Here is a 14,782-nt window from a genome sequence, read left to right on the forward strand (position 1 = left end):
TCAAAATTAGAAAACATTTTCCCTCTCTCTTTCACAAATCGTTAGAAATAAATGTGTATTATATTTTACAGTGTTATTATAAATAAACGATAGAACTTCAAGTGTGACATTGAAGTAAGATTCTGTTTAGCAAAGAGACATTTAACAGAATAAGGTTTAACATCAAATATCATTGATCTTCCAATTTTTACAACTTCATCTTGTAATCAAATTAATTTTAACAATAATCCCTAAACAATATAAATCACTATTATCATAATAGTAATACTGTGTTTCTCCGAAAATAAGACAGGGCTTATATTAATTTTCACTCCAAAATATGACACTAGGGCTTATTTTCGGGGGATGTCTTATTTTGATATATTAAAAAAAATGAAGTTACAAAGTAAAAATATTAAACTAACCATTTAAAATAAACTATTATTAAACTATTAAACTAACTGATTAATACTTAAACAAACTAATTAACTAACTATTAAACTAATTAATAAATTAATTTTTTTATTTCTTTCCTCTTCCTGCCACTCTTAACTAGGGCTTATTTTAAGGGTAGGGCTTATATTAAAACTATCCCCAAAAATCACACTAGGTCTTATTTTATGGGTAGGTCTTATTATCGGAGAAACACGGTAATACTTTACCTTGATCTAGTTCAACTTCTTCGAATAAGGGATGAAAACAGAAGATGTACTCATCTGCCATCTGTAGATTTCTATTAATTTTACGTATATATATACATATATATATAATTACTTGAATGAAAAAGTAAAAAGAAGATATGAAATTACAATATATTATTTTATTAGAATATGTATGAAATTTTATTGAAAATATATCAATAATAAGAAAATGGTTGAAGCATTTTATTCTCGAACGAATATTAATTTGGAAATAGAAGAAGAACACTTAAAGATTGATAACATGTTACAGGATGAAGCATTTACAAAGTTTTTGTATTTTTGTATAAAGAACTAAGAACACCATATTAATTATGTTCGGCGAATAATTGTTTATTACTTATCAATGTAAATATTCAGAAAATATGAAGTTTTTATCGGATATCTTGTGCCTCAAGCCTTACTGCTCTACTCAAGGAATACTGCAGATGTATCTTTTATTCAATGTTGTGATCATCAAGCCTAATATTTATAGCCAGCAAACATTGTATTGGCATTTTTGAACGTATTACTTAAAAAGAAGAAACTTATATTGTTAATTATAATAATTTACGTTTCTGAGGTATTATAATTATTTTAATTTGGGAACTTGCTGTATTATTTTAATTATACTTTTTCATTATTGTGCTTAGTAGTAAAATATTAAATGGGCCAGAAGAACTAGTACCATATTGTTTTTTACTTGAAAACAATAAATTACCGTCAAATTTATTTACAGTAGAATGATGTAACTTATTTCAGCAGAAGAAAATATTCGTATGGATGTAGAAAGGAAAATGCATTTTTATATATACTTGGTTAGATAGTCATTCACATTATAAACATATATTTTTAAACCATCGTTGTAAACAAATCTCTCTTAAATCGATGTAATAAAATTACCTTTGGTTTAAAACTAATTTGGTAACACAGCCGACGTTGTTTATAAATTGCTGTCGTATTATTATAACTCGGTCCAGTATGGCCAGGTGGTTTAGAGACTCGATTCTTAATCTGAGGGTCGCGAGTTCGAATTCTGTCACACCACACCTGCTCACCCTTTTAGTCGTGGGGGCATTATATGTGACGGTGAATCCCACTTTTGGTTCGTAAAAGAGTAGCCCAAGAGAGGGCGATGGGTAATGATGACAAGCTGCTTTTCCTCTAGTCTTACACTGCTAAATTAGGGACGGCTAGCGCAGATAGCCCTCGTGTATCTTCGCACGAAATTCAAAACAAACCAATATTATAACATTGTTTTTAAATTGTGTTTAAACTTTTATTACGAAATATAAATAAATAATACACTCAAAAGCTATATCTCTGGACTTTTATTCAAATAATACAATGGATTTTCTATCCTCACAATAAGGTATCTCATAAAATTGTATTGTCGTTTTCAAGGCGATGTAGTAACGTAGTATAACATTGTTGTTTTAAGAATATGTAGTATAACATTGTTGTTTTTAAGGCAATGTAGTAATGGAATATAACATTAATGTTTTTAAGGCGATTAAATAAAGGGGTATTGCTGTTTTTAAGGCAATGTTGTAATGAAGTATAATGTTGTTTTAAAGGCGAGGTAGTAATGTTGTGTAACATTGGTGTTTTTAAGGCAATGTTGTAATGGAGTATAACATTGTTGTTTATAAGTAATGTTTTTAAGGATATGCAGTAATGGAGTATAACATTGGTGTTTTTAAGGGGATTTAGTAGTGTAGTAAAACACTTGGTTTTACGACAATGTAGTAGTGAAGTATAACGTTGTTTTTAAGACAATGTAGTAATGAAGTATAACGTTGTTTTTAAGACAATGTAGTAATGTAGTATAACATTGTTGTTTTTAAGCACATGTAGTAATGTAGCATAACATTGTTGTTTTTAGGGTATGTAGTAATGGAGTATGACACTGTTGTTTTTAAGGATATGTAGTAATGTAAAACATAGGCGTTTTTAAGGCAATGTTGTAATGGAGTTTAACATTGTTGTTTTTAAGGCGATGTAGTAATGGTGTATAACGTTGTTTTTAAGGTGCTGTACTAATGGGGTATAACACGTTTTTTAAGGCAATGTGTGTAATGGAGTGGAACATTTTGGTTTTTTATTCGATGTAGTAACGGGGTATAATGTTATTGTTTTTAAGGCGATGTAGTAATGGGGTATAAAGTTATTGTTTTTAAGGTGATGTAGTAATGAAGTGAAACGTTGTTTTTCACTTTTGTACCCTAATGCTTGTTTGAAATATATACGAGAACACCGATCCACTCTTCTCCTTTCAATGGTTTAGATGATAGCGCCCTCTACTGTCTGCGTTGTTCATGTGTTTTGGTTAGTATTCGCTAGCTACCAGTAGCTTTGTATTTAATTGTTTGGCAAATTTGTTTCCGCCTTCTAAGGAAAGAGTTTATTGAATTAACTTCCTAACCCACACGTGACTACTTTCTTTATGTGAAACGGAGTCATAACAATTACTGTCGTTAACTCCTTGGAATAGTTTTACCTACCACATTGTTGCAGTTTCTGATGGAAACAGAAGAAGCTATTTCTTACCATGTAAATGGTTTGTTTAACGTGATAGTTTGACGGAAAGTACAAACTAACCTGTACCAATCTCCACAAACAAAAGTGTAAGGCAGCAGGTATCATTTATCTGACTTTCCACTAGAGTAATCGAAAATGAAAGATTTATTAGAAACTCTACAGTGCTAAGGTATCTTCTCGGATCTTTTACTGACAGTAACAAAATCTACTATATATAACAACAGTGTCGGATACTCTCTTTTAAGTTCGTAGCTTGACGGCCCTATAACATAGAATATATAATCTTAAGTTTGCAGACTTTGGTAAAATGTACGCATGTTGCCTAAAGATGGGTTTCAGAAGAAGGACGTGGACACTGCCTGATGATGAAAAGCAGGTAGGTGAAATCTGTATGACAGTAGATCACAGGTTTCATGTGTTATTCTTTTTATATAATTTAATACTACTGTTAGCCAGTTAGTTGAAACACGCCAACACCAATAACGAAATAATTGAAAATAAACTACTTGTTGGTACACATCACAAACAACAATAAAAATAATAATTAACGCCCCTCAATAGCTCATCGTTAATTCTATAGGCTTTCCAACCTAAATATAGGTTTCGATACTCGTTGTGGGCAGGACACAAATAGATTGTTATGTATCTTTTGCTTAACATCAGTCAAACCAATTAAGTGAAAATAAACTGATAATTCTGTATTGAAAGTACCAAAGTTACATGTTTAGTTGCAATAAATAAAAAGACTACCAAGCACAATCAATAAAATGTAAAATTCAGAATAATGTTGTTAAATATCTATTTTTTGAAATTCAAACGTTCGTATTAATGTTGGTTGCGTCATCTCCGCGTGGTTGAACGTCTGGAATTTTCTTTAGAAACATTACTAAACACTTTGAACTATACAAAAAGTAATTATTAATTTTTATAATTTTTTTATGGTTTGTCTGTTACTCTCAAGGTGTTAGTTTTATAAACATTTATTTCGTGTTCTTTTGTATAGATACGATAAAGTGTGTTACGTGTGAAGAAAGTTTCCAAATAAGAGAAAACGTTGAATTACTGTCTACAGTGAACTTAAGCACATCAGAAATATTTGTAAACTTAATTTGGAATTTGCATTAATATATTTACCAAATATACCAAAAGAACCTATCCATTAATTTAAATCATTAGTATAGTGGTGCCAGGAATGGAATTATTTTGGTAAAATTAAAATTTAGAATAAACCTCAAAATTATGAATTATATGTTCTAAACTAAGATAAAAACTGAGCAGAAATTATAAAACAGTTAAAAGATGATAAAGAAAAAATAAACAAGAATTTAAGAGAGGATATGACAAGCTCAACAATGTACATCAATGCCAAGATAAAAGATCTTTATGCTCTCTTTGAAATGATGATTTGTTGACAAGTGGCAAAAAAGTAGTAGTCCATTTAGTGATTGAACTAAGAAATGAAAAATTATTGTCTCGTTAAGTCACGCAGTGTGTAAAATCAACTTCCTCTGAAGAATGTTTAGAACTCGAAAATGACGAAGACAGAGGTAAACCACAGGAAGTTACCTTCAGTATGATTTTTTCTTCACTAATGATGTGTGAATATTCAAAATTGACTTCATGGGATGTTAAGATGTGCATGCTTTAAATAAATAAGAAATACATATGCACTACACGATAATTATAACATCAGAGGTTTATCTTGAAGGTGACAAAAAAGAAGGTAGTTATTACATCATCAAGAACTGAAGTACTCGTATATAAACTTGTTAGGAACAATTTTACACGTACTGAAAATAACCTAGTTGAAGAAAACATTCCTGACAGATTATTGGTTGGAAGAACTCTCGTGCATCAAAAAATTCAAAATGTCTTCACTGAAGTGAAATATAAGAATTTGTGAAGTAGTACTTCCACATCAAAAAACAAAATGAAGGACGTCTGATATAAAATAGTTACATAAAGTGAACTTACCACTTAAGTTAAAGCTTTCTGACTTAAACAATAGATGTTTTACAATTGACCATGGCTTAGATTATATGACTTACTTGTGGATTATCGAGATATCTTCTATGATGTGTCTTCTAACTTAGGTTTGAGAAACAGAATACTTCATGATATTGATACTGAAGATTCACTTATGAACAACCAGCTAAACAAACGCTTCTATTTGCTAATCAGGCTGAGGCTTCCGCAGAAGTATAAACTATGTAAAACAATTATTATGTCCTATTAAATCCACGATGTTTTGTGCGTATTACCAGAAGGTTTATGAAGTCAAAAGAAAGAACCCAATACCCAATATTGGTTGTGCTTTTAGTGTTTTATTCAGGTAAAGATGGTTTTCAACATTACACTTGAAGAATAGGTACTGACCAGGCCTGACGAGAGGGGAGTCAGAGGGACTACAGTCACGGGGCCTGGAGAAATATGGGATAAAGAATAATGTTCTCTCATTTTCATAATATACTTAAGGAAAAATCGCAGTACTGCGTGAACTCTCTTTGCCTAAGAAAATACCTTTTTATCCAAAAAATGTAAATTATTAACACATTTGGCTTCTGTCCACCAGAAAAATTCTTCATACGCTCATGAATTTATGAAGACTTCAAAGGGACCCGGGGACATAACTGTCCCCGGGGTTCGGCCTGCCTCTTGACGCCCCTGGTATTGACAAGTGTAAGTCGAAAACAAAGACAACTGTCATTGCAGTAAATTTTGCGCAAAGCTACCCAAGGGCTATCTGTTACCAACGAAAAGTGGGATTAACCGTCACATTATAACGCCCCACGGCTGAAAGGGTGAGCATGTTTGACGCAACCGGGATTCGTACCCGCGATTCTCAGATTACGAGTCGAACGCCTTAACCCACCTGGCCATGCCGGGCCCGAAAGACCCTAACTACATATGTTTATTTTTCTACTAACATAACTTCAGACGCCAAAATATTACATCATTCATTTTTTTTTGTAAACTATTTTATATGTACAACCAGGTGTAACTCATTATTAAAAGTTTTCTTGTTCACGTTTTAGAATTTAAAAATGTATATGTAGTGGCTAAAACTTTAGTAAACTATTATTATATTGTTTTAGGAACTTAAAGATGAAATCGCAGAAGCTGTTGAGAAAACAAACATTCAAGACGAAAGGTTTGAGAGAATAACTTATTTTTTATTTGCAGGTGATCTCTCTGTTTAATAAGTGTATGAAATTTGTCCTGTTTTTAAATTTAAAACGTTAAATCTGTTTGTCATCAGCTCTATGTGTAACCATACAGAATATTCCTTGAGATGTACTGACAGGTGCACATTATAAGTGTATCTCAAAATCAAGAATTTTAAGTGTGTATAACTTTCCATTGTAACTAATACTATAACCCTAACGGTTTGTTACTGAACTGAATATAAAATGAAGGATATCATTGTAGGCACTGTCTGTAAGGATGTTTGTATTTACTGGTATATATGAACTTTATAAGACACCTTGGCATGACAAATTTTTCTCCTTATCTCTATTAAAATGGGAAACTAACTTTAAGATATCGCCCGTTATGGTTAATAACTCACACGTCAGCTAACTTCACGTTTTCTTTTGCTGACTAATTTATTGACTGAACGGCACTTGACTAGCATTCGCTCGTTCGTTTATAATTATGATTAATGAGGTCTCAAACTTTCTGTAAAGTACGCGAACGCCTTGATTTAACAACACTCATTTAAGATAACGAGAAAAATACTGAAGATACGAGTAACATGTCGTCATCAATATTAGTAGAGCCTAGACAACAATGTCATTGTAAACATAATGTACAGAGTCATGTAACAAATGTCACAACTAACACTTTTAAAACATTCTTTCATACTGCTGCCATGAAAAGTAAGCGATTATTAAATTTATAAAATAAATCATATAATAATATATAATATATATTATATAATAATTAAACAGTCTTGTACGTTCATCAGCATCCCTGTTTTCAGGAAACATATTGACAATATTTTGTACATTATATACAAAAACTGTTCATAATTCACACACTAAGTGCCCTCAAATAGTTTATACAAACATTTACAGTTCCTTTGACTGTCTCTTCTCACGTCGGGCCTCTGGTAAGGCTTACCTTGACAGCATCCTTTGTATTCATGTTAATCTTGTGTTGTCTGTCTTTCCAAATCTATCTGTATACTGACACAGTAGATCTTGTTTCTCTTTCTTTTTTCTAGTCAGTCCGTTCTTCACTTTATGTTGATATTCTCGTGCGTCTCATCACTACCTAGTGGTTTTAGGCCTAGTAAATCTCTATCTTCTATAACAAAGGCACTGCCTTCTAGTTTGCATCTATAACAGACACACTTACCATTTTCATTTGTACATTAATAGCTGCATCAATTCGGCCTTATTCTCTCTTGAAGTACCTTTTCAACAGATTTGCATGGTAGACCTTGGTCTTCCCATTCATTTTCACTGAACACTACATTTTTTGGTAACTTCCTTTCTGCTGGCAGGTGCAGTGACGGCGCCAGGATATTTTCGTTGGGGGGGGGGGGGTACTTATGTAAACTGTGGAGGGGCTTCTCAAAATGCCATCAATATGAAGTATAGATGGTAAATTATAATAATGTAAATACCAAGGTACATTTCAGAAAGGTGTGCTGTTTTGAACTGCGTTTTCAATGCAGTTTTCATTGGAAACTCATACTCTGATTAATAATTCATCATTACAAATTAGAAATAATATGTTATCTAATCATAACATTAATTGGATTGTAAGTCACAATTTTAAATTATGCCAGAATCATCAGTACAATTTTGGATGGCTGATACACAATGCAAAATGATCTCACAGAGGACACAACACCGGCTAAATGCTTCATAGTTTTGACCTATACACAATACACTGCATGCTATGTTTTACTTTTTTAATAGAAGATAAATGAAATTAATGGGTAAATACCTGTGAAACCTTTGGTTTATCAACTAAAATCCCTGATGATCTGTTGTAACTTGAAATCAATGTGGTTGTCTAATCTTCGTCAAAGCTCAAGATAGAATGGCATTACACAGGGAGCGGCAATACAGCGCATGAGTTTCAGTGCATTCAGTACGTTGCTGTGGGACGCATGACACATACTTCCGTCTTAATGAAGACGTTGAGTTCTACAGATCTATGTCTCTTTGATGTTAATTGTTAAGCAACAACGACGATTGTGTTTTCCATATTTTATGAATATATGTAGGTAACAATATATGGGGCTGAGGGGGCTTGGCTCGTTGGGGGGGGCTCAAGCCCCTCTGGGCAGGTGAGTTTGTTGTCAGCTGTGAATAGCAGAACTAATACTTTGTATTCGACCTTGAAACTTTGACCCTTGGCCTTCGTGTTATAGAAGTGGTCTATGTTATGTAAATCTCTTTTTTTCTCTGTCCCGTAGGTGACTTTCTCTAGTGCGCTGTCCCAAAGCTTCTGCAGTAATGAATCTTTCTTCTGCAATTTTTCCCACTTCCATGAATCTACATTTACCTTTCAAGGCTTTAACATATTGCTTACTCTTTTATCGATGAGCCCTCATGGTGACTGAAGATGCCTTATCAGTCTCTTTTCTGTCTGGTTTCTCCAAATTTCTACTACTTGGTGTGTTTCTAATCACCAAGTTGTACATTGATGCCTTCCTAAAAATGACCTCTAAGCCTCCCTTACAGTAGAGAGTATCCACCTTTATTTTGTATAGAAAGCTTTCTAATTGTACACACAGGTATGCCTTACTTGCCATATGGTTATCTGATACAAGACTGGTTTTTGCTGCTACATTCCTACATCAAGTTCTCATAGAACCTTTATCTTCTTATCTTCAGCATAGGCTTCACATATTGGAATATTCTGATTTGTTGGCAATTCTCGATATTTGTAACATGCTTCAATTGCTACTGGCTCTATAGATTCATTGGCTAAGTTCAGCTGACCATTAGTGGTTCACTGATCAATCATGCAAATAGCACTTCCTTCCTGTGGTGATTCTCATGAGTTGTTTACATTCCGTTTTTTCTGTCAGCATCATCTGTAGTGAAAGTCATTCTTTTCCTTTTTCTTACCATCTTTGTAAGTAGCTCCAGTTGAGATTTTTGTTATTGTTTGCTGTTAAAATACTTGTATTTCTTTGCAATGTTCCCTATTTTATAACAAATATAATATCTCTTTTTCACATTTGTCTGTTAACCTCTTATCACCTTTTGTAGACTTCTTCTATTCCTGGTCAACCACCACTGATTTTGATTTAAACTGGATATTCTTGGACTTGCCCATTTTATTCCTTCCATGTGCTTTCATTTACTATTTTGACAGCTTGAAGATTTCTTTCATGTCTTTTGGTGCTCTCTTCTTTAGGAAAAGTTGCATGTCAGTTGAACTTAAGAACATGAACTGTTCACATATTTGTACATCTGCCAGTCCCTCAAATGTACCACAAACAAAAATATAGTTTCTCTATAGTCAGGTGTGGCTTTTCTAAACTTCATTATTAAAACTTTCTTTAGGATCATATCATTTTCAGCAATGTCACTTTTAATTTGTCGTTATCAATTGCATCTTTGGATGTCATGCATGCATATACATGTGAGAAATGGGCTGAGACAGACTGTGTAGTTGCTTATGTCCCTGTTCTTTCTTTGACTAAATCTTTCATGCCTCTCCAGGAAAGTGTCCATGTCATCTTTCTGTTCATTATATTTGGGCAGCTTGGGTCACCTGTCCCTATTGTCCTTTTTATTTCTGTTGGATGAACTCTGTAATATCAGTTTGTTCTTTTATTCTTTCTATTTCTAATTTCTCCTCTTCTTCTTTCTCAATTTTTTTCTTTTTTAAGTCTTCCTATCTTCTCCACCTCTCTCTCTCTCTCCTGTTGCTGTTCTTGTCTCTCTAATTATTGTTGTTCTTTAACAGACTCTCACCTCTTTCAACCCATTTATCAAAATCAACTGACATGATTATATAGTGTGATTGTAATCTCCATACAATTTTTGCTACCACTATAGTTGTACCTCTGTCGGTGTACTTATTTTCAGTGTCTTCATCTACTGAACTTTACAATTGTATAATCCTGACTGGTTGCACAAATGGCAGGGTTTTATGTAAATGTGAGATAGGGATTCTCTTACAGTAGGTTTCTGTAATTTGTTGGCATTAATTTCGAACAATAAATGGACAATGATGCAAGGAAAAACATCAGACTTTGTCTTGACTGTGCATGGAGTGATGCAAAAACGACCAAGTGAATGAGATGCAACCATGAGAGAAAGGTGTCTGCCTCAGTCCAGGGACTTCTCAAATGTTTTAGCGAACAGAGCACTTGAGAGTTTTGTAATTCCTGGGCATACAAGTGAGTATTGGAATGAAACAAAAGTGGCGCAGTTTGCTGCAGTTATGTTAAGAGCAAATACTATATATCATCAATATATTTGAACTTTACATCAATGTAATATAGTCAATGCTTGAAGTTATCAAAAATGTGTGTATTTTACCCATTAAATTATCCAAGTAAATTTAATTACATACCATAAATCTATTGTACTGAGTTGATTGCATGGTAATTCAAATAGTGCTGATAAAATAGTGAGATATTATAATGACTCAAAATCTAGAGGTGATGAACAAATTGTGACTAATTTGAAAAAATCATCATCATGTTAGCTCAAATCATGAGAATTCTTCAGTAGCAAATTGTTTGTTGTCCAGTGTTATCCAATTTTTAAAAATATTTTTGTGAAAGTGGCCATGTTTGTTTAGATTCTTTTATTTTGAAGAACTATCTTAAGCTGTTTCTGAGAGATTTGTTGAACGTGAAAACAATCCTCTCTAATGTATACCTTAGAATTAATATATATGATGAAGCACAAGATCTTCATTGTTTATCTCAGGAATTGTACATGATGAAACTTAATGTTTCCAATGTTAATGTTGAAATGTGTGTATGATCAAACACATCTTTGACAATGTTTATCTCAGGGTTTATACGTGAAAGCTCAACATCCTAACATTTATCTTGAGACTTGTAGATGATTTATCTTTGTATTGACATAGACATTTTTCTTATCAATTTTCAAGATACCCGCTTTTTTCATTTTTTGTTACAGAGAAAAATTCATTACCAAGTACCAAATATCAAACATTTAATTGTAGTAACTGACTATTTCTTTGGATCATAAGAATGTGATGTTAAATATCTCCTTGTGGTGATTGAAACCTCTTTGGAACAAATGACTGTGGGAGTGAATATATCATTGTGGTGACTTACACTGCTTTGGAACAAATGACTGTGGGAGTGAATATATCATTGTGGTGACTTACACTGCTTTGGAACACATGACTGTGGGAGTGAATATATCATTGTGGTGACTTACACTGCTTTGGAACACATGACTGTGGTGTTGACTTGTCATTACTGATGAACTTTTCAAATAATATAAAATATAGAAGATATCTTTGTGTTAACTGCTGAGTTTTTAGTAAAACAGAATTGTGGTACTGAATATGTTTGTTATGAGCATGTTCTGCTTTTTATTGCTAATATTGTCAAGAAATAAGGTTGTGATGTCAAATCTATCATTGTGCTGATAAGAGATAAGTCTATGATTTCAAACCTATCATTGTGTTGATGATATTTACTTAACAATACTTCAGGTTTATTTGGAGGTAAAAGTACATTTTATACTCACTAATACATGTCTAAATTAGTGTCTGTTTGTTTGTAAAAACTTTAACTACTGCACAGAGTGACCACATTTCCAAACTGAAAACTCTGGGCAGTCCAGACCTTCCTCTTAATTTCAAAAGGATTATTAGAAATTTGAAATAATTTAACCTTTATTCACTTTACTTTTATTAAACAGTTCCATAATATTTCTAAATGTATTAACATCAGAATTGTTTTCAAATAATCTAAACTAGTTTTCTGATGATAGACAAAAAACAAATAAGCAAGAATATTCAAGTTATACAAGCAAGAGATCTATAATAATTCACTTTAGGCAATTTAGAATAGGTTACTTTATACTTGGATTTATTTAAGAATTCATAACATTTTCAAACATACCACATTTATTAAGGTTTTAATATTACTTTGAAACATTTTGGATATATTATTGTGTAAAATGAATGCAACACAAAAATTCTGTTGTATTTGCTTATTATGTAGTCATACAGTTCAGTACGTGACTGTAGAAAGTGTGTTTTGACAATATGCACTGCCATAAATGTTTCCATATCCAGAACTGTGCAGAGTTTGGTTTCTCATCACACACAGAAATAACTTTACTCAGACTTTTTGTTCTTATGAATCATCAAAATGTCAGTAACACTGAATCAGGAACATGACAAACTACCAAAAAACAGGACTGTCCTTACACATCTGGGAGGTCTGGTCACTCCACAGAACTGCATTTATTTTAAACACAAGTTTTTTATGTTTTCTTCTATGTGTTAAATTTCTTTGTTTGAATTCTTTCAGTGATAATACAAATATCGAATTGTATTCATGGACTGGGAAAAAGAACTATAATATGGACCCTCAAAAGGTAAACATTAATATGGACCATTAAAACATAAGCTTTGATATGGACCATTAAAACATAAGCTGTCATATGGATCATTAAAATATGCTTAATATGGATCATTAAAACATAAGCTTAATATGGATCATCAAAAATAAGCTTTAATACAGACCATTGGAAAACAAGATTTAATATGGACCATTAAAACATAAGCTTTAATATGGACCACTAAACCATAAGCTTTAATATGGACTATTAAAACGTAAGCTTTAATATGGATCATTAAATCATAAGCTTAAATAAGGACCCTCAAAATATAAGTTCTCATATGGATTATTAAAACATAAGTTTTCATATGGATCGTTAAAACATCACGTTCAATATGGACTATTAAAAGATGAGCTTTAATATGGACTATTAACACATAATCTTTAGTATGGAACATTACAGCATAAGCTTAAATATGGATTATTAAAACATAAGCTTTAATGTGGACCATTCAAACATAAGATTTAATATGGGCCATTAAAACATAAGCTCTCATATGGATCATTAATATGTAATCTTTAGTACAGATCATTAAAACATAAGCTTTAATAAGGACCATTAAAACATCAGCTGTAATACAGACCATTAGAAAACAAGCTTTAATATGGACCATTGAAACATAACTGTTAATATGGATCAACAAAACAAAATCTTTAATATCGACCATTAAAACATTATCTGTAATACAGACCATTAAAATATATCTGTTAATATGGAGCATCAAAACAAATGTTTAATAAAGAGCACTAAAACATATGATTTAATATGCACCATTAAAACATACACTTTAGTATGGACCATTAAAACAAAGCTTTAAATGGATCATTGAAACATAAGATGTAACATGGATCATTAAAACATAATCTTTAATATCATTCATTAAAACATGAGGTTCAATATGGAACATTAAAACATAAACTTTAACATGGACCATTAAAACATCAGCTTTAATATAAGCCATTAAAATATAAGCTTTAAATGAATCATTGAATCATAAGATGCAATATGCACAATTAAAACATAAGTTTTCATATGATTCATTAAAATATCAGGTTCAATATTAAACATTAAAACATAAGCTTTAAATGAATAATTAAAACATAAGATGTAATATGTATAATTAAAACATAAGCTTCAATTTGCACCTTTAAAACATAAGCTTTAATGCATATAGACCATAAGAACAAAAGCTTTAATATGGGCCATTAAAACATCATGTTCAATATTGACCATTAAAACATAAGCTTTATATCAATCATTAAAACATAAGATGTATTATGGGTCATTAAAACATAAGATGTAATATGTATGATTAAAACATAAGCTTCAATATATTGAAACATAAGATTTAATATGGACCATTAAAACAAAAGCTCTCATATGAATTATTAAAATGTAATCTTTAATACAGATCATTGAAACAAAAGCTTTAATATGGGCCATTAAAACATCATGTTCAATATTGACCATTAAAACATAAGCTTTATATCAATCATTGAAACATAAGATGTATTATGGGTCATTAAAAACATAAGCTTCAATATGCATCATTAAAGCATAACCTTTAATATGAACTATTGAAACATAATCTTTGGTATGGACTATTAAAACATAAGCTTTAATATGGACCATTAAAACATTACCTTTAATATCGACCATTAAAACATCAGCTGTAATACAGACCATTAGAAAACAAGCTTTAATATGAACCATTAAAACATAACTGTTGATATTGATCATCAAAACAAAAGCTTTAATGTGGATCACTAAAACATACGATTAAATATGCACCATTAAAATATAAGCTTTAATATGGACCTTGAAAACATATGATTTAATATGGACCATTAAAACAGAAAGTTTGATATGGATCATTAAAATGTAAGCTTTAATATGGATCATTAAAACAGAAGCTTTAATATGGACCATTAAAACATAAGCTCTAGGATGGACTATTGAAACATAAGCTTTAATATGGACCACTAAAACATGAGC

The 14,782-nt window shown here is 31.7% G+C and overlaps 1 protein-coding gene across 1 annotated transcript in view; it reads left to right on the forward strand.

Moving 5' to 3' along the window:
• The first annotated feature begins 3,010 nt into the window (after positions 1 to 3,010).
• LOC143236980 (cytohesin-1-like) overlaps positions 3,011 to 14,782 on the forward strand; it is a 62,266-nt gene continuing 50,494 nt past the window's right edge. The window contains exons 1-3 of the mRNA XM_076475730.1: positions 3,011 to 3,573; positions 6,293 to 6,348; positions 12,697 to 12,763. Of these exons, the coding sequence (XP_076331845.1) occupies positions 3,505 to 3,573; positions 6,293 to 6,348; positions 12,697 to 12,763 (192 nt within the window). The 5' untranslated portion in view covers positions 3,011 to 3,504. The remainder of the gene's footprint in view (positions 3,574 to 6,292; positions 6,349 to 12,696; positions 12,764 to 14,782) is intronic.

Source organism: Tachypleus tridentatus, chromosome 13 (genome assembly GCF_004210375.1).
Source record: "Tachypleus tridentatus isolate NWPU-2018 chromosome 13, ASM421037v1, whole genome shotgun sequence".
NCBI classification, from domain to species: domain Eukaryota; kingdom Metazoa; phylum Arthropoda; class Merostomata; order Xiphosura; family Limulidae; genus Tachypleus; species Tachypleus tridentatus.